Source organism: Hemicordylus capensis, chromosome 1, assembly GCF_027244095.1.
Source record: "Hemicordylus capensis ecotype Gifberg chromosome 1, rHemCap1.1.pri, whole genome shotgun sequence".
NCBI classification, from domain to species: Eukaryota; Metazoa; Chordata; class Lepidosauria; order Squamata; family Cordylidae; genus Hemicordylus; species Hemicordylus capensis.
This window is the reverse complement of record NC_069657.1, coordinates 152,941,088-152,965,865: the sequence shown is the minus strand read 5'-3', so window position 1 is coordinate 152,965,865 and position 24,778 is coordinate 152,941,088. Positions and strand designations below refer to the sequence as shown.

Sequence of the window (24,778 nt, the reverse complement as noted above, 5' to 3'; positions counted from 1 at the left end):
TGTTTGGTCTCAAAGTGCTAAGAATCATATCTATGCTAATGTGAAATTGCAGGATTTAATTCAGTGTAGGTGAAAGGTACCTGATCATTATAGCTGCATGACTGACGGCAAGTGAATTATAGCACTTGGTTTGCTTGGTGAGAAGGGAGAACAGGTGCTTCCCAGTGTTTGCTCTATTATTATTATTTCTTGTTTACACAGTCAGACAGGTGTTATTGACTGGTTGGTTTTATCCAGACATCGAGTCCTTCCCAAGGACCTGGGATGGCTGAATTTTATTGTCAATTGTTATAGATATCGTCGCAGAATATAGGCTGTTCCCAGTAAAGCTGCTTTTTGTAATTGGCTGATGGTGATTTCTGTGGCCCCTATGGTGTTGAGGTACTCTTCAAGGTCTTTTGGAACTGCACCCAGGGCGCCAATTACCACTGGGATTATTTTGGTCTTCTTCTGCCACAGCCTTTCAATTTCCATTTGTAGATCTTTGTATTTGGTGATTTTTTCTATTTCTTTTTCTTCTATTCTGCTATCCCCTGGTATTGCTATGTCGATTATTTTAACTTGTTTTTCTTTCTTCTTGACTACAGTTATATCTGGTGTATTGTGTGGCAGATGTTTGTCTGTTTGTAGTTGGAAGTCCCATAATATTTTTACATCTTCATTTTCTTCAACTTTTTCAATTTTATGGTCCCACCACCATCATCATCATCATCATCATTATTATTTTACATTTATATCCCGCTCTTCCTCCAAGGAGCCCAGTACTACGTACTTGAGTTTCTCTTTCACAACAACCCTGTGAAGTAGTTTAGGCTGAGAGAGAAGTGACTGGCCCAGAGTCACCCAGCTAGTTTCATGGCTGAGTGGGGATTTGAACTCAGGTCTCCCCTCTCCTAGTCCAGCACTCTAACCACTACACCATGATTTTTTTTCATCTGTGTGTGCGGATTGAGTTTTGTTCTGGGTGGCAGTATCAAGGCAGTGTGGGCGCATGTGCATTTGGAATGGAGCCTTCTTGATTCAACCTGAGCGGGATCTAAAATTAACTGAGTGGACATTAAAAAAACTTGTGAGTGTACACATGTGCACACGCCTTGGAGGGAACACTGGTGGGAAACATTTAAGCTGCAGCCTTATTGTACTTAAAGTCAGTGACATAACTAAATGTTTCTTCTTGACTAAATTTACTCAGGGAAGTCCCATTGAAATTAAAAGCACACATTAGGCATGCCTCAGCCAGAGGGTGGAGCTTTGCTTGCAGAAGGTGTTTCTGCCTAGTTTCCAGGGGTTCCCTCGACCCTGTAGTCCCCTATATAGCATACCGTGCCATTGCTGAAGATCCTTTGACTCTCAGGAGCAGATTTTCAGGGTTTGGTGGAAGCTGCAGTGAGGAACAGGGGGGCAAGGAAGATGGCTAGTGTCACTGCTACTCTGGATGTTTCCCAGCATATGTTATGTTGACTGTGAATTTTTGTTAAGTGTATTCAGCAAGGTCACCTCATTAGAAGTGTAAGAGAGAATATTTTGCAAAGAAGTAGTCAAAAATATTGCAGCTGGATATTTGCTTTTATGAAAACTTGTTAACGTTGCTCTTCTTTTCAGAGGGAAAAAATATGACAAACAGCACATTGAAGTTTTCACTGACCTCAGTAGTCCCTTCAGTGAGGATCAGCTGGATGTTATCATTGACAACTTGAAGAAAACAGGAATCTCACTTCAGTTTTTGTGAGTGAGAAAAGACTTATGAGACATCATTAGAACTCAGGGCTGGTTTCAAAAAGGGGATGCCACTCCATTCATTCATTCATTCATTCATTCGATTTCTATACCACCCTTCCAAAAATGGCTCTGGGTGGTTTATACGGAGAAATAAGAAACAAATAAATAAATAACAAACAAATAAACCCTGTCCCCGAAGGGCTCACAATCTAAAAAGAAACATAAGATAGACACCAGCAACAGTCACTGGCGGTACTGTGCTGGGGGTGGACAGGGCCAGTTACTCTCCCGCTGCTAAATAAAGAGAATCACCACATTAAAAGGTGCCTCTTTGCCAAGTTAGCAGGGGCACTCCTCTCACTATGGCAATTTAATGAATATCCTTTCCTAATGTTTTCTAATAGGCACTGTGGCTTGCTATAAGCAGAGTTGTGTATTCTGTGGACAAGAAAAGCTAAATTCTGCATCCAGATAAGTTTAATTCTGTGACCTATATAAAATATGCAGATCAGATTTGCATATTTTACACGCCTTTTAGAGATCATGGAGAGATGAAAGGAGCTACAAAGAGCATGAAGCTCTGATCTCTCCTGGAAATGTCCAGTCATCCCTCTAACTTCTGAGTTCGTTGTGAATGGCTGATGAACCTTTCACACTTACCTTCATGGCTGGCAGGGCTGGAAATCTTACTTTTTTCAAATGCAAGCTGAGATTACCAAGAAGCTAAATTCTGCACACTCTTTGACACGTTTCTGTGCCTTGTTTCTGCACATGTACAAAATACACATAGCCATGATGTATAGGCCTGTATACAGTTAGCTTATGTAAGATGGACTAAAAACGGGACTGGCTCTGGGTTTGAGGTGGCTGAGTTGTCAAAATAAGCTCCACCATGATGAACCCTGGGGGCCCACCATAGATATTGAAGGCAGCCCAGGGAGGCCCCCTTCGGGTCTGTGAAGACACAGAAGCCTCAGAGTGAGCTCCCATTTACTGATGGGACAGCCTAGAAGAGAGGCTGGCAATATTTCCATTCTCTGCTGGTGTAGGAGGTCACCCATCATGGGTTATCCCAACCACATGCTCCAGAAGGCAGGACTTATGCAAATGAAACCACTAATATGCCACTTATGGGCGGTTCCTTCCAGTTCTTTGTCCTGCCTTCTCTCCAGACGGCCACAGAGAGCCTGCTGCTCTTCTTTGAGGCCTACCTCTTGCTAAAACATCTTTTCCCTCACTCCTGCCTCCTTTGTATGTTTTCCCTCAGTTGCTGCCTTTTCCTCTGCACCCCCCCTTTAAAAAACCAATTATTAATTTGGATTGGAACCTTCCCTCTATTATTGGCCTTCTTTCCTCTGGCCCAGTGGTGCAAGAACAAAGAAAACCAAATGTGTTGGCCTTTAGAGCTCGAAGGCGAAGAGCCCGGTTTTTCCTTGTCTGTTTCGAGAAGGATAGGCAGATCTTGCAAGAGGAGACATTGTGCTCCTCGCCGAGGCACAACGGACAAAGGTCGTGAAGGTCCTTCGAGGGGAGTTTCGCCCTGCGGCCTTCACACCACTTAAAAGACTTTTTCTCTTCAGCCATTTTCAATCTCGGTAGTCAAGTCCGTTCCAGGTCGAAGTCCGGGGATCGTCGTCAGCCAGTCCGCGTCAATTAGCCAGGGAGTGCCGAGAATCCGTTCCGCGTCAAAACCAAACAAAGTCGCTTGCCAGTCCGTGGTCCAAATCGGGTAGATCAGTCAAATTAGGGATGAACTTTCTCGCAAGAAGAGAGGAACTTTCCAACAACTGAGGCGGCAGACCGAGGTCCAAACGCAAAGGCGGTTGGAAAAGAAGTGAGGGACTTCGCACCAAAGGCACGCCTTATATAGAACGCTTCAGTGTGGGGGCGTGGCTTCGGCGCTTCGACAAGCTCAGGCATGGCTACCGCGTGACTCCTGCGCAGGCGCAGAACCCATTCTTATGGGATCGACGGATCTCGCTCCAGATCCAAATGTGTTGGCCTTTAGAGCAAAGCACACACAATCACAGCTATTCCTGCCAAAAACGCGGGAGACCTCCCTGGCAGGGGATGCCAAAGGGAACTTTGCTAGCGCCTTCAGGCCCCAGCTGCTCCTCTCTGAGGTGAAAATGTTGAAGGAGGGCAACAGAAGAGGCTCCAGGTGCGACCCCTGCCTCCAGAGCTTGCCCAGATGCCATAAAAGGAAATAGACCCTCTCCTCGCCGAAGCAAGGGAAGCATGATTTGTCTCTGGAGGGGAGCAAGCGCACAGCTGTGGCAAAGAGCCCATTAGAGCTCACTTTCTAGCACATTCACTAAGAACTCGGTGAGCCCTCCCCTTCCTCCAGGGGGAACAGAAAATCCTATTATTCACCCCTGTCCCCCCACCATGACCCTGCTGACCCAGCAGACCCTTCCCATACAGTCTTCCCAGTGGGACCCTCTCACTCTATGGGTTGACAGGAGTGGTTCATGCAGGCCATTCCAAAATACTTGGAGGCCAGCCATAAGTCATGCAAGGGCCACAGCAAATATAGGAGGCGCGGGGACAGTTCATCCTCTTGCTCTTCTGACTCTGTCCCTGAAAAGAGGCACAAAAGATCAGTTAAAAGCAAAGCAAAGAATCTTAGATATCCACAACCCCAGCATTCCTCTGAGTCCTCAGGGAATGGGTCCCCGGACTTGTTTCAACCTCTGGGGTCCTTCAACCCTCTGGAACACCCTGATTCTGTACATGATCAGTCAGCATCGGAGGAGGGGAAAATATCGGAGGACTCCCCTGCTGCCCCCAATCAGTGGTCCCTCTAATTTTTTTCATCTCTGTGTGGAATGAATTTTGTTCTGGGCTGCAGTATCAAGGCAGTGTGTGTGTACATGCACTCAAAGTGGGGCCTTCCTGATTCAACCTGGATCTAAAATGAACTGAGCGGACATCAAAAAACTTGTGAGCGCGCGCATGTGCATATGCCTTATACATTTGTTCGTTTGTTCTTGTGGGAGGATTTCAGGCTTTGATTACTCAGGCAGTAGCTGTCTTGGGACTTAATCCAAACAGAGGCACAGGATAGTCAGTCTAAGGTTAGCTTAGTACCATGAAAGGTACCTTAGTACCAAGCCCATGAAGCCTCAGACTAGGACCCCTGTGCCAGAGGGCTTCATTACCATGATAGAGCAGGAGTGGGATAAATCCTCCACCTCTAAGTGCACCAGTACTGTGCCTAACAAGTTTTACAATTTCCAAGAGGAAGAACTTGACTTGCTTAAGGTTCTCCTTACTGACACACCAATAGTGGCACTACTCAGTGGTGCGGTGGTCCCCAAAGATGGGGAGTCTACATTGAAGGAGCCCACAGACAAGGAGGCCAAGTTGGCTGTGCATATGGCCCATGAGTCATAATCCACGTGGCTATCAGGGCAGATACTGCTGCATCTCTAGTTTCCAGAGCATCCATCCTCTGGATCGATGAGTTATTAAATGACCCACCTGCAGATCCTAACAGACTGAGGCGTAAGCTTTTTTGGTTGCGAAGAGCTGCAGCATTTACCTCTGATGCCATACTGGACAGTATTAGATTCTCATCGAAGGTCATTAGCTTAAAAGTACTGGCCAGACACAATATATGGCTTAGACACTGGTATGTGGATAACACTTCTAAAGCTAATCTCATCCCCTTGTATGGGGGCAAAGCTATTTGGGGATGAGGCCTCAAAAGACATTTTGGTTGAGGCAAACACAAGGCCTTGCTGTCCTGTGTTAAGGAGGAGGAGAAGAGGCCAAACTGTGGGTTTAACCAACCATTCGGAGCCTTTTGTCCTTTATTCAAGAACAGGGATTTTCTGATGATGGCCTGTTGGACCTCAGAAAATCCCAATCAGATCCAGAGGCCATGGCAGACCGTCCTACTACCCTCAGCTCAGATCCAGTTTCCCCTCGTTCTAAGAGGCCCAGGCAGCAGCTGCATTACAGACTTTTGGCACTCATGAGAAAGTTCTATTTCAGATCAGTGGATGCTGTCCATAGTAGCTCTGGGATACAAGGTGGAATTGCTTCGTCCCCCAAGGGACAAATTCCTGCCAACTCCAAAATCAAGAAATCTCACAAAACATCTGAGCCTCCTTCAGGCTATACATCATTTCCTGCAAATTTGGGCAGTAGAAGAGGTTCCCCCTTCCCAAAGGGGGAGGGTCTGGTATTCGAAACTGTTCATCGTCTCCAAGGAGGACGGGTCCCTGTGGGCAGTACTAGACCTGAAGGCGGTCAACAAGTTTGTGGTTAGGAAGCACTTTCGCATGGAATCACTCAGATCCATTGCAGAAGCTCTTCAGAACGACTAGATTTCTTGGTCTCTATCAACCTGAAAGAAGCTTACCTGCACCCAGTAAGCAGGCACCTTATATGTTTCTGCTACCGAGCTCAGTATTACCAACATGGGGCCTTCCGCTTCGGCCTGTCATCAGCCCCCAGGTTCCTTACCAAGTTCTTGGTACCCATTGTCACTTCCCTGCATCTACAGGGAGTTCACCTTTATTGTTGTTTAGGTGACCTCCTTATACGTGCCTGATCAGAGGGGGAGGCCAGGAGGGCTCTCCAAAAGACACCTGTGTGTCTCAAGGAGCACAGGTTTCTGATAAACGAAGAGAGGAGCCACTTCATTCCTTCACAGCTCATCCAACACCTGGGAGTGATCCTCAACACAAAGAGAAGCCATTTCTTTCTTCTCCAAGACAGAATGCAGATGACGATAGCCCTCTCCAGGGGAATACTGCAGGCCAGGTCAGCGAACCTGCTTCAGCTAGCCAGCTAGGATTGATGGTGGTGGTGATGGAAAGAATGGCTGGTTCAGTGGGTGCTTCTACCTTACCGGCTGCAAATAGCCTGCAAACATCGGAAGATTGTTGGGCTCACAGGACATCTCAAGCATTTGCTATATTGGTGGACGCGTCCTGTCAATCTTTCCAAAGGAAAACAGTTCTTGGAACCACCCAGAATATTGGTGACTATGGATGTGAGTTTGACAAGCTGAGGGGCCCACTGGCTGCACCTCCATGCCCAGGGCAGTTGGACGCCAGAGGAACAGCAGCACAGCATAAACTGGTTAGACCTCTGGGCAGTCTACCTGGCCCTATTGGCATTCCAGGAAGTCGTGGGGACAGTGTTCTGATCAGGATAGACAACATCTCCACCAAAGCCCATATCAATCACCGGCGGGCGGGGCGGGGGGAAGGGGGATGAGGATCAAGTTGTTACATCTGCTAGCTTCAACTCTCATCCAATTGGTGGAGTCTCATCTAGAGTCCATAATGGCACATCATGTTTGTGGAGAGCCCAGCATAAAAGCGGATTGATTGAGTTGCCAGGACATTCATTCAGCGGAGTGGAGACTTCATCCTCAAGTCTTTTGCTGGATAACTAAACAGTTAGGTTCCCCTCTCATCAACCCGACAGCATGAACCTACCCAGGTTTGCTTCACGTTTTCCGGCATGTGGGGTGGAGTCGGCAGATACTGTATTGATGCCTTGGCTGCGATTGCTACTATACGCTTTCTCCCTGACACCTCTGCTGGCATGATATCTCGGGAAGCTACATACGTCTAGGGCATTGCTGATTCTGATCGCTCCATACTGGCACAGTATGTTTTCTCCAAGGAGGCCATGTAACTGATTTCCAATCCTTTATTCCTAATGGCAACTCAGTTTTCCATAGATCAGAGGACATATACTTACCTTCCTTCTGTCCTAAACTGCAATATACCAAAGAGAATCAGTGGCACAAACTGGATGTGCGCAGGGCTTTGTGCATCTACATGGCTCACACTGAATCCTTTCAATGGTCTGATTCCATGTTTGTCTCATTCCAGTCATTTACCTTGGGTCAGAAGGTCTCAGCAGCCACCATTGGTTGCTGGGTGAAGGTGTGTATTATGCTGGTGTATGAGATGCAGCGTGTACCTGTACCATGATTAGTAAATGCTTATTTCACCAGGTCTGCTTCCACCTAGGTGGTGTTTTCCACCAAAGCTTTTTTGGAAGAGATCTGGAAGAGAAGCTGCTACGTGGAAGTCACCATCCACCTTTTCATGGCATCATAAGCTGGATGTGCACGCCTCATCTACAGCGGCATTCAGCCAGAGGGTCCTGCAACCGATCCTATCTGGGTGGTAGATTAGGGCATTCTTGTTCCCTCCCTTGGGTGTGAGCAGTGGCATTTCCCATGATGGGTGACCAACTACACCAGCAGAGAAAGGAACATTGGTACTCAATATGAAGGTTCCTTGCTGATGTAGCAGAGGTCACCCATGCCCACCCAGGCTTTGGAGCCTGGTTCTGCTGCCTGGTGGGGGTGGGGCTCGGGGGCTCGGTTTCCTTTTTTTGGGTCTTGCCTTCTGCCTTCCTTGGCTATTCTGCTGTGTTTCATATTCTTCCACCTTATATGGCATGGTTCTGTTTACATTGTTCTCGGGTTTTTTAGTCCGTTTGTTCTACCTGTTGAGTCTGTTTGTTTCTGTGTTCATTCAAGCTATTTCAATGGAACTGGAAGGGACAGCCCATAAAGGGCATATTAATGGTTTCTTCATTTGCTTAAGTTCTGCCTTCTGGAGTATGTGGGTGGGGATAACCCACAATGGGTGATCTCCATTACACCAGCAAGAAGAAACCTTCACGTTGGTGAGTACTAACATTCTTTTTGCTTTCCTCCTGATCATTGCATCCACAAATGGGAGCCAAACCCACAATGGCTCCTACAAGTTCCTTTTTGTGAATGAGATTGCCTGGAGGAGGTGGTGGTGGAGTGGCTATCTTAGTCAAAGGAGTTGTGCTTTAGAGATTGGTAGTGGGCCCTCAGCAACTGTCTGAGGGTGCTGATCCTGAGTTTTAAAAAAGTATGGGAAATAATTGAGTAACAGACATTTGCAAGTACAAGTTTTTTGCCATTAACAGTGCTGATATTTAGACATTAAGATGGCTAAAAATAGCATGCATTTAATCCTACTCAAAGTTCTGCCTTTGCCAGACCATGATAGGGTAGTTATATTAATAGTAGATGAAACAGAAAACTGCATTCCCTCAGCCCACATTTCACCACCTAAAAATTGGATAGAAGTGATGGATGGAGTTCAAAAGGCAAACATCCCAGAGGAAACAAACTAGCACAGACAAACTTTTGACGTGCAGTATAAAATAATGGGGAAAGTGGTTTGATTTTTTCAATAAGCATTTTTATACTTTAGGTTTTGTTGTACTAATTTGGCATTGACTCATAAATTGCCACAAAAGATAATTTCATATACAACGCTTAATACAAGCTCTTTCAACAGAGGAAAATACGTCAGCTTTATTTATGAATTCTCAGTATATTGTAGCTTATTAAGATCCTATACAGAAGTAGTCATGTCACCAGTGACTAATAGTGCAGCGGTAAATAAGCATCAGTGTGGGCTTGCTAAGTCTTCAGAATGACATTTGAAAGTGTATCAGAATAAAGGAAGGATCTAAAGTGTCAATTCACAGTTCTTTCCTAAAAAAAAAAAAAAGAATGAAACACCGCTTAAATTGATTTGTGGTGGTTGTATTGTTGAGCGGGGGATGTAAGTTAAAATAATTTTTAATTGTATTCTTAGCTTGCCATTTCCAGTGAATGACGAAGATGGAAGCGGGGACGTGAATGACGGTGCACATCCTAATAGGCACCAAAACTCTTTTCCAAGGAAGGGGCTAACTGAACAGCAGAAAGGCGGCCTCCGGATGGTGAGGAAACTCATGTTTTCATTAGACGAAGAAGGAGGTCTGGACGATATTTACACATTCAGGTAACCTTGAATTAGAAGTGTTTGCTTTTTGTTCCACTCACAAGAAGGTGTGTAAAGGATCACCTTCCCCCATATGTGCATAGCCAGGCTTAATGGTGAGCCTCGTAAGCTTATACTCTAGCTCGCCTTTGGCACAAATTCATTTGTCAGGGACCAGGACCAGGGGTTCTTATTGGCACATTGCAACTTTGAACCTCTACACATGCATGGGAAACTTACCAGATTCCCGCTTTTGTGACTTTGAATAATGCCATAAAAAACTATTTGTTACGTAGGAACAACAACAACAACAACAACAACAACAACAACTCAATTTCTATACCGCCCTTCCAAAAATGGCTCAGGGCGGTTTACAAAGAAAGGTTTACAAACAAATAAGATGGCTCCCTGTCCCCAAAGGGCTCACATTCTATAAAGAAACATAAGACACACACCAGCAACAGTCACTGGAAGTACTGTGCTGGGGGATGGATAGGGCCAGTTACTCTCCCCCTGCTAAATAAAGAGAATCACCACGGTAAAAGGTGCCTCTTTGCCCAGTTAGCAGGAAGTTGCCATATACTGAGTCAGACCATTGGTCTATCTAGCTCAGTATTGTCTTCACAGACAGGCAGCGGCTTCTCCAAGGTTGCAGGCAGGAATCTCTCTCAGCCCTATCTTAGAGAAGCCAGGGAGGGAACTTGGAACCTTCTGCTCTTCCCAGAGCGGTTCCACCCCCTAAGGGGAATATCTTGCAGTGCTCACACTTCTAGTCTCCCTTTCAGATGCAGCCAGGGTGGACCCTGCTTAGCTAAGGGGACAAGTCATGCTTGCTACCACAAGACCAGGTCTCCTGCAAGGCTTAGTTGAGGCGTGGTTTTCTGTGATTGCTGTCTGATTTTATTTTATTTTATTTTTTAAATGATTTGTATTTTATGTTTTTAATCATTGTTAGCTGCCTTGTGATGATCTGGTCCTGAAAAGTAGCATATAAACCTTTTCAATGATTAAATAAAAACACAATAAAATGTACCAAGGCTTCCCTTGGTAAAAGGTTCCACAATATAGATGCCATGATAGAGAAAACCATAATCTTTAGTTCTAATGGGATTTAGTTGGCCGAAAGATGGCGCCCAGAGCAGGCCCACCCTTTCCCCCACCCGCCATTTAACCCATTTCCTGCCTTCCACTTCTTCCCTGCAACTATGGCCACCCAGCTGAGGATCTCAGATGTGTTGCCATGGCTGAGACAGCTTAGATAGTGTGAACTAGAATATCTACTTCTGTTGGTATGCTGTTGCTACAGTGTTAGCAGCATAATAACATGTTTTGTGATATTGGACAAGTGTAACTGTTAGTACACGTTCTGTCCTAATAATTTTTGTGTTGATGCATTGAGATGCAAGTGATGTACTCTGGGGAATTCTGCAGAATGTAAAATGTCCATGGAAAAGAAATGGCATAATGTTGTCAGTCTTAATGTCGCAGGGCTGATTCATACACGCATGCTTATGACTGGATTACTCTGCACTTGCCAGTTGGTATCTGAATAAGTACATGGTCTCTAGTGAAAAGCATTGTATTTAAGGTGATATGAAAGTTCTGCCTGTGGTGTTACATCTATGATGGCCATATATACAGGTTGTCATGTACAGTCATCAAGTGATAGATAGGTGCAAACCAGCCCACAGAGACTGACATTATAATATGCTGACCTGATGTTCCCCCATGATCTCTTTTGAGTGCATGCAACTCCACTGAGGATTTTCTAGACTATAAATCTTGTGATTTATAGAAGCACAGGCTTGTGCTTCTAGCGTAGGTACATTCATTTGTGGAATAGTCTCACCAGATAGTTTTCCTGTGTGTTCCTTTATGTAGAGAAAGTCTGGAGCGTCTTTCAGTGTTTAAGAAAACTGAACGAAGACCAATGCCTTGGCCCTGCCAGCTCACAATTGGTTCTCAGTTATCTATAAGGATTGTTGGCTATAAATCAGTAAGTTGCTAAGATCACACTGCAGTTTTACCTAGGCCTAGTTGGGCTAATAGACAATAACATTTATTATTTTTCAGAACTTTTGTTGAAAAGCTACATAAATATTCACACACACATCACACATCAGAGATGCATTAATTGTTCAAATTCATTCACAGTAACTCATTTATGTTTGCTGCCTATTAAGGTATTAAATCAGACACCACAGAGAAATAGAATATGGTTACTTTTCATAGCATGACACATTAACAGGTTAAAAGCAAACTATACTGCATTCATATGGATAATTCAATGGCTTTTGATAAAATCCAGTAGGAATAATATAATAAATATATATATTTCTCTAAGGTGTACCTGTTGCTAATCCCATGTGTGGCAGCTCTCGTGAGAGTTGGCGAGCGAGCTGCCAGCAGGGGGAGAGGAAAGCGGTTGCGCTGGCAGATAGGCTTGTGGGCGAGGTGGGAAACAAAACGGAGTGTGTGGGAAGAAAATGGCGGGCGAGGGAAGAAATTAGTGGCGGGCGGGCAGGGAAGAAAGCAGTGGGCAGGTAGGCTGGGGGGAGAACTAGAGCCGCAGATGTTCTGTGCCTGGCCCAGCTAGTTCTCCTTATTTTTCTTAGGGAACTTTTCACTCTTATGGGGAGAAATGGCATTTATCATATGTAGGACCATAGTAAGGTGATGTTTTCTAGATTACTGTATGTCCCTTGATTGATTGATTTGAGTGCCGTCAAGTCGGTGTCGACTCTTAGCGACCACATAGTGCCTTGCAATCACTGAAAAACAGTAGATTGAATTTGAGATGGTCATTCCATCATTCTGTGCAGCTAGAATTCCAGGCTTGTTTTCAGAGTGCATTACTGAAAAAATCAGTGGGGGTCAGAGAAGGAAATGCATGTGTTTGCGATAGTTTTACTAGTTCAGTGTAAATGAAGTTGCCACCCCCTGTCTGGCGAAAACAGAGGGTCCCAGGAGCTGCTTAAAGCTAAGGCCTCGTACACACACGTTAAAATGAAGCATCTGTCCTCTTAAATTTTGATGTCTAGTTCACTGAGGAGAAAGTGAAGAAAACTTGGATGGTTGTAGATGCCAAAACACTAAAAAAAGATGATGTGCAAAGAGAAACTGTTTACTGCTTGGATGACGATGATGAAACAGAGGTCCAGAAAGAGGATGTGATTCAAGGTATGTTTTCTGCTTTGGGCACCCTGAAGAGGTGTGTTTTCCAAGGAAAGGTGTGTGTGTGTAGAAGCATTAGCATGTTATTGGTTAGCAACATTTGTTACTGCCCCCACCCCCCATTACATGTTTCTTCTGCCCTGTAAATGAATTCACTTGTATTTCTTTTTAGCTTGGATGCCACTAGGTTGCATATAGAACAACATTTCAGCAGGTCTGTCGTGTTCCAGTCATATGCATTGGCTTCAGTCAGTACTGAACAAAGATATGAAAAAGGGTGCTTGGGAGCATATGAGCACATCCCTTTCTTGTTTGACCCACTCCTGTTACATCTGGTCAAAGTTAGTTGCAAAGTGGTGAGCCCTCTCCTTCTCCTTGATCTGCTTGGTTGGGTTTTTCTGTGTGACTTGATTGGTCAGAGATAGGAATAGTGACATGCTCAGCCCCTCCTGATAAGTGTCAGGTTTCACATGGGAACAGTGTTTCTCCCTAACAGCGTTTCCCAGAGGTTGTTAACTACAACTCCCATAATCCCCAAGCAAAAGCCATTACAGCAGGGGATTCTGGGAGTTGTAGTCAACAACATCTGGGGATTCCTGTTAGAGGGAACACTGCATGGGGTTCTTGCCGCCTCCTTTGCACTTTCATTGACTAAACAGTACTTGAGGCCAGAGGGCAAACCCTATTTTCTGTGTGTCTTTTGGGGGACCTTAGAATGTGCTACCTGCTAACTGAGCAAAGCGGCACCTTTTAAAAGTGGTGATTCTCTTTATTGAGCAGGGAGAATGCAACTGACCCTATCTAACTCCAGTACAGCATCCCTCCTGTGGCTGTTGCTAGTGTCTATCTTGTGTTTATTTTTAGATTGTGAGCCCTTTAGAGACAGGGATCCATCTTTATTTATTTCTTTGTGTAGACCGCTTTGGGAACTTTTGTCGAAAAGCATTATATAGATATCTGTAGTAGTAGTACCTTTTTCCTTTAGTTATTCATCTTCTTTGTTGAGCTTGAAGAGGTGTCTTTGAAAAAAAGTTGTAAGGAAGTAATTTCTTGATATCACTCTTGTCTCTTGCTTTCCACCTGGTGACATAATCTTCAGTCTCTGGCTATACAGTCAGGCATATAGCAATACATTGTGCAAGTGGGAAAAACATGACTTCACGTTGACTAAGCACCAAGAAAATATTGTATTCCAAAGAAGAAAAACAACTGTTATCTTGGTCATGCAGTTTTTCAGAAGAGTAAATAAAGTAAAATATAGAAAATATGTACTCAAACAGCAGAATGGTTTCTTTGCAGATGAGCTGCTGATTTCTCATGGGATATTGGCACATCTTTTATTGACATTATGTGACATTTTGTTCTGTGAAAACTTCACAGAGTGTTTCTCAGAGTCGTTGCTTTTGCGTTTGCAAAAAGAAGGTTCGGTGTCATTCACTGAATTGTTTTGTTTCCGGAGTATAGTTTGGGTTTGCGTTATTGGCACAAGCATTAAGATTTAGTACAATAATGTGTGAGGAGGGCAAGTGCTATTTGCAACCGAAGGTTGACGAGAGAGAGAGAGAGAGAGAGAGAGAGAGATTGGTTTTTTCAGACACCAGAGTTTTGAAAATAGCTTTAGGACATTAGGTATGCTGAGGGCTTACCTGGGTGTTGGAAGATACAAACTTCATATGGCTGTTAGGGTGGCACATGGGAACCCATGAGCATGTCACAGGTGAGAGGGCAGTGGAGTCAGAGGAAGTGGCCCTTTGAGGCCATTGCCCCCAATCTTTTAATCTGTGAAGGGGCAGCCCCCTCACAGCTTAAAGGACCCTTTCTTGTTGAGGGGTCTAGGAGGATATGACCCCCTGAGAGCTCCCCACACCACTGAAGGAATCCAAAGTGGGGGTGTTGTGCTATGAAGATGGACACCACGAGGTGCTGGTCCTCCAAGCCCAGTCCCCTCTCCTGCTTTAAACTCCAGATTGGGGGGCGGGGGGCGGGGAATAAGAGGCAGGTCTAACTTCAGCCTAGATTTCAGCCTCATCTATTTGAGGACTCAGGGCTGTGTATTGCTCTCTGCTGCCAGGTTTCCTAGGCAGCACTGATGCACAGCCCTTGGCTCTGCTGGTTTAGCGGGGTGGGATGCCATTCCAATCGCTGCTCATTATTTTCATCAAGGCTATTCTGTCCTTCCCCATACTCCCCTTTAGGTTTCTGAGATGTTTGCTCAGGGACACCCAGTTTACTGACATAAGATGTTATTATGTTGTTCTGCAGGATTCCGGTATGGGAGCGATATAGTACCTTTTTCTAAAGTAGATGAGGAACAGATGAAATATAAGACAGATGGGAAATGTTTCGCTGTCCTTGGCTTCAGCAAATCATCTCAGGTATGGTGGTGAATTTGGAGAAGTGCTTATTGTTTAACCTTGAAATTTGTCTCAGGCCAGAGAGACTATACAAATGAGTCACAAATAGGGATGTGCACAAACTGAGGTTTTTAAAGATCCTGCTTGCTGCTCCCTCCCCCGCCACCAGTGCAGAACTGGTTCGGTGCTGAACCTGTACATGAACCTCGTTCCCAAGTAAACTAACTACTTATGACAAGGAAGGGCTGCCATTGTGTACTTCGGCTCCTAGGTTACAATGCACTTAAGTTGCAACAGCTTGGTTGAAACAGGAAGTGGAGTATGTGTGCCCAGAGCTAGCTTCAAGTCAGAGGGGGGCTGCAACATGTGAGCCCCCTTCTCTGTGGGGTATAGTTACCTTGGAGTGGAGAAAGTGGTGCCTCCTTCTTATTTGTGAAGAGATAGGACTCTGTGATGGGGGCACCTTCCCCCTGCTATTATGCAAAACAGTAAAAAAAAAAAAGGTGGTGACGGGGCAGGAGGGGTTAATTATACGAATTTAGAGTCCAAAGCTGCATAATTCACACAAGTTGGGGATTTCTGCTTTTCTTGTGAAATTTCGGTGACATCGGCAAAGAATGGGTTTTTTCCCCTCCGAGGAGGGTTGTATCCGCAAGGATGCTGGGTTGTCTCGACCTCCTGCTCCTAGACAGGGCCAGTCAAGAGCTTTGGCTCGCAGCAGGAGGGAAGGGCAGTCCCCTGAAGCTCCAGTTCTTCGCTCTGTCTCGCTCCAGCAGGGCTCTTTTCTACTTGCTCCTCTGTTTTATTCTCCTCGCTTTCTTCCTACTGCCTAAATTCTCCTTTCTGCCTCGGCAACAGTGAAGTGAATTGTAGGGAAAGGAAAAGGAAATTTGTTAGCTCCTCTGCCGCTGCTCCTGGTGTGCCCTATAATGGCAATGGAGTCACAGCGCAGCGAGAGAGAGGCGTCTCCCTCTCTCTCGGAGGATTCCGTGGCACACTCTCTGTGCCAAGCCGAGTGGGTCGCGGCTTCCATTCCCGCACCCAGTTCTCGGAGCCACAAGGCTGCCAATGCCAAGAAGGCGAAGAAACGCGAAAAGAATTCACTTAAGGTAGGTGATCAGGGCAAGACCCGGTCGCCTGCCTGCGGGGTTCTTCAGGAAGGTGGAGGCAATTCTCCTCCAGAGGCTGCTGCCCCTGTTCTGCAGCATGAGATGGAGGTTGTGGGGCCGTCGGTAGGTGAACCGACAAGGGGCTGTGAGGGAGAGTCGGGAACCGGGGCTTCCTTCTCAGCGCCCCCCGCCAAACGCTTGTGCACGGCTGCCACTACCGCCCCTGAGGTGGGCGAAGTTTGTGAAGAGGAGGAGGGGGACATTCCCCCACGTTTTGCGGCTCTGCTGAGGCGTGTGGTGGCTGAGGAGGTCAGTAAACTGCCGTGGCCACCCGCGTCTATTGCCGCCCCATCGCCGATCCCAGCTCAGCCAATTGCGGTGCCGCCATTGCTTCCCGCCCTACCGCTTCCCACCCAAATTTCGGCGGTGGCCATTTTGGTTGCTCTGGACGCGCCGCGCACTGTCCTTCAGCCCAGCCCGGCAGAGCACATCCCGGATGGGGGGCCCCCTGCCCTGTCTCCTTGCCAGCCGATCCCCCCTCTCTCCGTTGTGCCTCCCAGGAATTCCCCTTGCCGGGAGTTCCCTGGACCATTGGATGCTTCCGATTCGGACAGAGAGGAAGGGGAGCTCTCTGGGGATGAGGAGGAGCCTTCCTCTGCTCAATATTCTAATTATCGCCTGTTTTCTCAGGCGGACTATCTGGTTCTTCTGCATAAGGTCAGGAAAACCCTTCGTTTGGTAGGGGTGGTTCCACCTGCTTCCGAGGGAGCAGAAGGGGATCCCACAGTCCTCCCTTCTTCCTCCCTCCCTTCCAGGAGCTCAGTGTTCCCTGTCCTCAGCTTTTCTTTGATGTGTTTCAGGCTGAGTGGGACAAACCTACTGAAGGCAAAGGTCCTTCACCAGTAGTGAGGCGCATGTACAATTCTAGCAGTGTGCTTATGAGTAAGCTTAAGGTGCCATAGGTGGATGCAGAGGTGGCCACTCTGGTCACAGGGGCTGTGCTCCCTAAGGAAGGGGAGGATGCCTTAAAGAATGTGGAAGATAAAAGATGCGATGCAGCTCTGCGCAGGTCTCACGAGGTTACCGCGCTGTCTGTTAGAGCTTCAGACGCTAACTACATCTTTGCTAGGGCTGCAGTTCTGTGGGTGAAGGAGCTCACCCCTATGGTTCCGCCTGAGCTTACTAACCTTAGGCAAGGCCTCAACAAATTAGGGAAGGTGGTCAAATTCATGGCTGATTCCTCTTTGGATGCTGCCCAAATGTCTGCCAGGGCCCTGGCGTCTGACATCACTGTTAGGCGTCATCTCTGGTTAAAGAATTGGCAAGTTGACCAGAAATTGAGGTCTAATACTGCCAATTCAGCATTTAAGGGTGGCAAGCTATTTGGCGAAGCGCTGGAGCCTGTTTTGATTCAGACAAAGGACAATAAGAAGGCAATACCTTCTGCTGCTGCATCTCAGCGACAGGACCGATGTGGTTTCTCACCAGCTACGTCTGGCTTCAGGGGGTATAGGCCCTCCTTTCGCTCTCGGCAGTATAGGTCGGATAGAGCAAATTGGCCTAGGAACCAGCCTTCCTTTTGGGACACGTCGTTTCGAAAGCCCCAACAGCTCAACCAGCCTTCAAAGCCAGGTTTCAAGCGAAATCAGGCCCAATGACTGCCCTCAGGCTTGCCTCCTTCAGGTTCAAGCTCTCCCTCTGGTGGGGAGCAGGTTGGGGGAGTTTGCACAGGTCTGGGCTAAGACTTGTTCCGACTCCTGGATCCTGCAAACGGTTTCTTCAGGGTATTCTCTGGAGTTTATGTCGCAGCTTCCAGATCGGTTTCTCCCATCCCCAAGGTCTCGCAAGGTTTCCAAGCACCGCTTGATGATGGAGGCTATCCTTCATCTACAGACTATTCGTGCGACCGAGCCTGTCCCTTTGGGGGAACAACATGGACCTGTTTGCAAAGCCAAGCAACGCCAGGCTGCAATGTTTCCTCTTGAGGTACCACTCTCTGGGGGCAGAGGGTGTAGACGATCTGACCTTTCCATGGCCCCCGGGCCTATCCTATGCCTTTCCGCCATTCGCCATCATTCCACAGACCATTCGAAGGATCCGGCTGTTGAGAGCGGAGGTCATCTTGGTGGCTCCGCACTGGCCTCGCAGGCCCTGGTTTTAGGAACTGGTGGAGTTGTCAGTCGAACCGCCGCTTCCTCTGGGGTCTCACAGTCACCTTCTCAGTCAGGGTCTGAATTTTCACCCGGATCTGGAGTTGCTTAATCTCTTCGCTTGGAGATTGAGCGGAGTTCCTTAGCAGCTTGCTTATATCCTAGTTCAGTCCAAGACACTATCCTGGCTTCCCGGAGGCCTTCCACGGTCAGAGTATATCAGTCGACCTGGAAGACCTTCGTGAGCTGGTGTAGTTCCCAAGGGGTCTCACTGATGTCCGCTTCGGTGGTATATGTCTTGGGTTTCCTTCAAAGTGGCCTGGATAAAGGGCTACGCCCGAATACCTTGCGCTGCCAGGTCTTTGCAATTGCTTCGGTATTGCAATTGAAGGGAGCCTCCTTAGCTCAGCATCCCCATGTACAGCGCTTCCTCAAAGGGGCTTCTATTCTTAATCCTCCTACAGTACACATGTTTCCGACCTGGAACCTTAATTTGGTGCTCAGGGCCTTTACCAAAGCCCCGTTTGAGCCCCTGCGGTCTGTTCCTTTGCGGTTATCTTTTAAGGTTTTGTTTTTGGTTGCCATTACTTCTGCCAGGCGGGTTTCGGATCTGCGCGCTTTGTCTGTGAGGAAGGAACTGTGTCTGGTTTATCCGGACTATGTTCTTTTACACACGGATCCTACCTTCCTTCCCAAAGTGAATTCAGTGTTCCATCGGGCCCAGGAGCTTATGCTACCTTCCTTCTGTACAAAACCTCCTTTTCCGAAGGAGCGAGAGTGGCACACCTTGGACGTACGCAGGGCGATAAGGATTTACCTGAGGTGCACTAAGCCTTTTCGGGTCTCGGAATCGTTCTTCGTTTCATTCCAGGACTGTTTGCTAGGAAAGAAGGTTTCGTCTCCCACCTTGTCGCGCTGGATCTGCCAATGCATCCGGTTAGCGTATGTCGGTTCTGCTACCCCGACTCCAGAGGGAATTACAGTGCACTCTACCAGGAGTGCGGCTTCTTCTGCCGCGTTCTCCACCTTGGGCCCCCTGGTCGATATCTGTTGAGCTGCCACGTGGGCCTCACTTTCCACCTTCATGAGGCATTACAAAATTCTTGATTGGACCTTGGCAGATGCGGCCTTTGGGAGGAGAGTTTTGCAACAGGTAGTTCCTCCTTGAGGCCGGACCTCACAGCTCCCGCCCAGCGTATAAAAAGGGGCTATGGTAGGTCCCAGCATCCTTGCGGATACAACCCTCCTCTGAGGGAAAATGAATCGTTGGCACTTACCTGAAAGGTCATTTTCCTCAGAGGTATGGGTTTTATCCGCCCCCACCTGCTTGTTCATCCGGGCTGTTATTCTGCTGTCCTGAGATCCTGTACCCCAACTGTCTCCTATATGTCTGTGGGGTGGTTTCTCTCTGAGGATGGCTGTTTTTTACCTTAAGAGACAGATTATTAGCTAGTCTGGGAGGTTTTGGATTTTGCCGAGTGTTTGTCTGTCCCTTGTTATAAGGCGTTGTATGCTTGCATGTTGCTTGCTTTCTTTTAACCTCATTGTTCTGGAGCATTCTTAGAGCTGGCTATGAACTGGAGCTTCACGGGATTGCCCCTCCCTCCTGCTGCGAGCCAAAGCTCTTGATTGGCCTTGTCTAGGAGCAGGAGGTCGAGACAACCCAGCATCCTTGCGGATACAACCCATACCTCTGAGGAAAATGACCTTTCAGGTAAGTGCCAATGATTCATTCTTTTGTAAGTATACAGCCTTGGTCATTGTTTTGCACACTTTCTGAAGTCAGAGTATACTTCACAAATCCTGGTCTCTACATGAACAGCAGCATGAACAAAACATTTGAAATGAAGAATGCAACGGGAGCATCAAACTTCATACAGAAAATGGGTAGGATCCTAACTTCTGCAGATGGACTGAAGTGTGTGTGAGGAATCTTTTCCCTCTGCATCCCCCCAAAATGCTCTCCTGAAAGTTGAGCTCTGCTCATGGAAGATGTCTGTTCCCAATTGGTAGGGATCCCACCTGCAGCCCAGCCCACCCCCTTCCCAATACTCCCTTTTCAGGAGGTTGATGTAGAACACAGAAAATCCCTTATGTGTTTACTTAATTCTGTCACACAAGTTAGGATCCAACTCAGTGAAATTAAAACCTTGGTCCTATGCTCACTTGGCAGGAGGTCCCATTCATCCATTTGTTCACTGTACCACTGTTCCATTTGAGAGCTTTGTTCTGAACTGAAACACACTTAATATCAATCATGAAGTTTGCAGTTGTTTAGAAGAGCTTTCTGAAGTTGTATGGAACTTGGTGATGGAGCAGGTATTACTTTTCAAGGGATAAGAGCTACTGAGTTCTAGGAAAGGAGGAGGCTGCTTTCACCATTAAGAAAATCAAGGCTTAGGCATGATTTTCATCTCCTCTCTGTACTACTATAGCATTCTTTTGGGTCTTTAGCCATGTTTCTTGGACATGTTAGAAGGCAAATCCAGGTCAGGTTCATATGGTGATAACTGGAAACTGTACAAGGGTAATCCAAGAGTAATGAAAGACAATTTTTTTTTTAAATGTGCAGTTTGGAGATGTTGCCTGTGAGAGACCTCTGAAAGTGATAGGATGAGGAGACTGCACTGGTCCAGCATCGATTTAAAAATACCACAACTGATTTACTTAATTCCATGCTTTAAAACCTGGGCAGTGTGCAAAACGTGTATAAAAAGAACATTCATATTAAAGAATATAAATCTCTAACTTTTGAGCAATAACTTGGAGGTTTCAGATACTAGCCAAAATGTGCTGGAAACTCTTAGGATCTGTGGCAGAAGCAACAGAGTGGAAGGAAAGCTGATAGATGAGCTTGTGTGGAGTAGGGAGAGGGATGAGAGAGAGCATGCGGCGATCCAAGTGAAGAGAAAAGAGAAGAACCTTTAAACTTAAGAATTATGTGCCAGAGAGTCAGTGCAGAGACTTCAGACAAAGGATTATGTTATGCTAACAATGCTAGAAAATTCTGCTGGAATATAACACAGTGGTGTGTTTGACCTTTCAAGGAGGGAACTGAATAATAATAATAAATAATAATAATAATAATTTGATTTCTATACCGCCCTTCCAAAAATGGCACAGGGCGGTTTACAAAGAAATAACAAACAAATAAGATGGCTCCCTGTCCCCAAAGGGCTCACATTCTAAAAAGAAACTTAAGACACACATGCATGACTTTTTGGCAGTTACTTTTAAAGAGATCAGAATGGTTTAGGCATAAGAGCAAAACTAACTTTCTGGAAACATTTATTGGTAGATCCCAAGGCATCGCTACATGGGCAACCAGGTTCTGAAAATCTTTGCTGCAAAGGATGATGAGGTGAGGTGAACTGTCCTTTAAGCTAGATGCTGCTTAGATTTTTGCTGTATTTTTAGACCTCTGACTGTAATTGATTCAAAAGCTGCATTTTGTATTTCTGAAGCATGTTGAAAGCTGATGTAAGGGGAAAATTGAGAAATTGGCAGCAGTTTCTTCTTCTTCAGTGTTAGTGTTCTATGCAAGCAAATATAAAAAGCTATAACAGGGACTGCCCAGGGGCTTCTGTTTGGGCAGTATAGAAAATAAATAACAAGCAAGGTGGAAAGAGCTTGATGACAGTTAAGTGGAGGAAAGGGAACTAGAATGTCCCAGCAATAGCATTGGGAGCTCATGGATTGGATGTGCCTGTGGGCTTGTTTCTCCTTCATGCAGAAGAGATGATACACTTACTTTACACCACTGAAAACTGTGGTGCAATTGCAGGCTGGCTCTTTGTCCCTGTCCTCCCTCACCCCCCAACAGTTGTAACATACAAGGCTCTGGATGTATATGGTAGCGATGTGCACGGAACCGGGTGGGGGTGGCTCGAGGGTGTGTGTGCGTCTCATTTTAAGGGTGGGGGAGGGTGCACTTACCCCTCCCCCCACACTCCCCCCACTTGCTCCCTCAGTGTAGGTAAAAGCCTTCGAGGCGGCAGTGTACCTCCCTGCCACCCCTTCCCCCTCTTTGGCCGAAAGTACCGGGTGTTCATGCTGCGATTGCGCATGCCTGACGTGCATGAATGTGCCCAGTACTTCCAGCCACTTCCGGCTGAAGGGGGGGAAGGGGCGGCAGGGAGGTATACTGCTGCCCCGAAGGCTTTTACCGACACTGAGCCGCGTGGGGGGAGGGGTTAGTGCCCCCTCCCCCGCCTTAAAGTGAGACACACACCCCACCGCCTTCTAACTTTGAATCCCCCCAGTGATTGAGCCTGTTTGGAGGCCCGTAAAAGGGCCTCCGAACAGGTTCATGCACATCCCTAGTATACAGTAGCTGGACTGAAACAGCATCGGGGCTTGGGGCGACGGGAAGACTGTTCTGCCACAGAAACCTGAAGGGTGCCAGGAGAGCTGGTCTTGTGGTATCAAACATGAGTTGTCCCCTTTGCTATGCAGGGTCCATCCTGGTTTGCCTTTGAATGGGAGACTACATGTATGAGCACTGTAAGACATTCCCCTTAAGGGATGGGACTTGGTATAAGGCAGCTTCCTATGTTCCAGGGTCTTGTCCAGACCCAAGATGTTTTAGCACGTACAAATTAGTTTTGTGGTCCTAGAAATAATATCCTACTTCAAGCCACTTGTTCTGTAGCTCCTGCAACAATATTGAGAAGCTGAACTGACATATTATACTCCTTATGATACCTAGCTATCTTTGTCAGATTTGGAAATGAAAGCTCTTCCAACTTTTAACATTATAATTTTTTTTTAAAAAGCTGAGGTGTATTCTGTTTCAGTTCTTTAATGTTCTATATAAGGCCCATTTTATTTTGAAAAGGTGATAAAGTATATGATCTAAAAAAATAGTGGCCTACGTTAGAATATTTTTTGATACTGTGATCTGCTTTGCACTGTCACTATTTCTTGTGCTTTTGAAAAGGTAAAAGGTGAGGCTTAAGTCAAGAGTGCTGGCTCAAAACAGAAATGCCCCTGTCTTTTTGTTCCTTTGTGAATGCTGCAATTGCTGGGCTTTAATGGTGCTTGTATGTGATTCTGTGCATTTTTGACAGGCTGCAGCAGTTGCTCTTTCGGCTCTGATTCATGCTTTGGATGAGCTGGATATGGTGGCTATAGTGCGTTATGTCTATGATAGAAGATCTCATCCCCAGGTTGGGGTAGCCTTCCCATTAATTAAGAATGGATACGAGGTAATACATTTTCATGATGATTTAGTTCTGCTCCTGTCTTCACAGCAGGGGTGGATAGCACAACTCCCATCAGGCACATGTTCAAATATTGAGAATATCAGTTCAGAATTTTCCGGGAGCTTGTGCTTCAAATCTTGCATAGTTTTCAAAGAACCTTTTGTAGCTGTATGTTGTGGCTGTCTTTACTGGGTGCGGGGGATCCACAGTACACTTGCTCTCTTGTAGATAGCTGTGTCATTTCTGCAGCATGCATTTTTGGTGATTGTGCATATGGGAGGTAGTGCTCAATAAGCATTGTTTTGGTTAGGCAGTGACTAAAGTGGGGGTGGACGCAAGCTTTCAGGTTCTTTTGACAGGCATAAACAGCCAGGAGGGAAGGAAATTGTTTAAGATGATGTGGACTGGAGGAGGTGTGTGAATAAAGGAAAGTAAAAGTCTTTAATGTAGGGAACAACTGATTGATGGTCACAGTCTGGAAGTAGACTTTGGAAGTACCATAGGAAGTTGACTGACAGACCTCTGTGAGAAATTGATAAGTGTTCAGAAGATTGCTCTGTTGAAGGAACTATCCCTTAATTGGCAGGTAGAGAGAGAGAGAGAGAGAGAGAGAGAGAGAGCGACTAGGAGGTGTTAATGGGTCATTCTCAGAGGAATGCAGTATGTGCATGTGTATAACTTACTGTATGTGTTTGAATATTCCTTTTAATCATTTTGTAATGATTGTAAATAATAATTGTTTTAAAATATGTAATAGAATCAATTGTTGTAAAATATGTAATAGAATGAATGTTGTACACTGGTTTGTTCTCTGTGTTGTTCCAAGGGCTGGTCATTACCTTTAAAGCCCTAGATGGCTTCAGCGTATCAGAGAAGGACCACCTTCTACATTATAAGATTGCCTAGTATTCATCGTCATAAGTCCTTCTCCATTTGCCCCATTATCTGAAGTTAAGCAGGTGGTGAGAGGGCTTTCTCAATTGTGGTGCCTCATATATCCCCCCCCCCAATAATGAATCTCACTTGACAGTGTTGATGTTTGGTGCCACGTGAATACTTTTTTATTCACCAGCGTTCTAGCAATTGTGTGCCAGTTTTGACTGCTATTATCTTGGTTTGCTTTGTTTTACTGATTCTGTGGCTGAATCCCTCTGCTATTTTTATCAAAATCATTGTGTTCTATGTTACCTTAAATATGTGCAGTGCTCTACAACCCTTATACTAAAGGGCAGCTTGTACATTTTCTAAATAAGTATAAATTTGATACTACACTGATAAACA

General features: G+C 46.0%; 1 protein-coding gene across 5 annotated transcripts in view; it reads left to right on the top strand.

The window, feature by feature from the left end:
- XRCC5 (X-ray repair cross complementing 5) overlaps positions 1-24,778 on the top strand; it is a 78,082-nt gene that overhangs the window by 10,933 nt on the left and 42,371 nt on the right. For 4 of the 5 annotated variants that reach the window (XM_053299922.1, XM_053299937.1, XM_053299947.1 and 1 more), the window contains exons 5-11: positions 1,603-1,725; positions 9,339-9,527; positions 11,388-11,502; positions 12,548-12,686; positions 14,943-15,055; positions 21,592-21,654; positions 23,363-23,500. In XM_053299922.1, coding sequence (XP_053155897.1) covers positions 1,603-1,725; positions 9,339-9,527; positions 11,388-11,502; positions 12,548-12,686; positions 14,943-15,055; positions 21,592-21,654; positions 23,363-23,500 — 880 coding nt within the window. The remainder of the gene's footprint in view (positions 1-1,602; positions 1,726-9,338; positions 9,528-11,387; positions 11,503-12,547; positions 12,687-14,942; positions 15,056-21,591; positions 21,655-23,362; positions 23,501-24,778) is intronic. The other variant, XM_053299953.1, reaches the window with a different exon arrangement.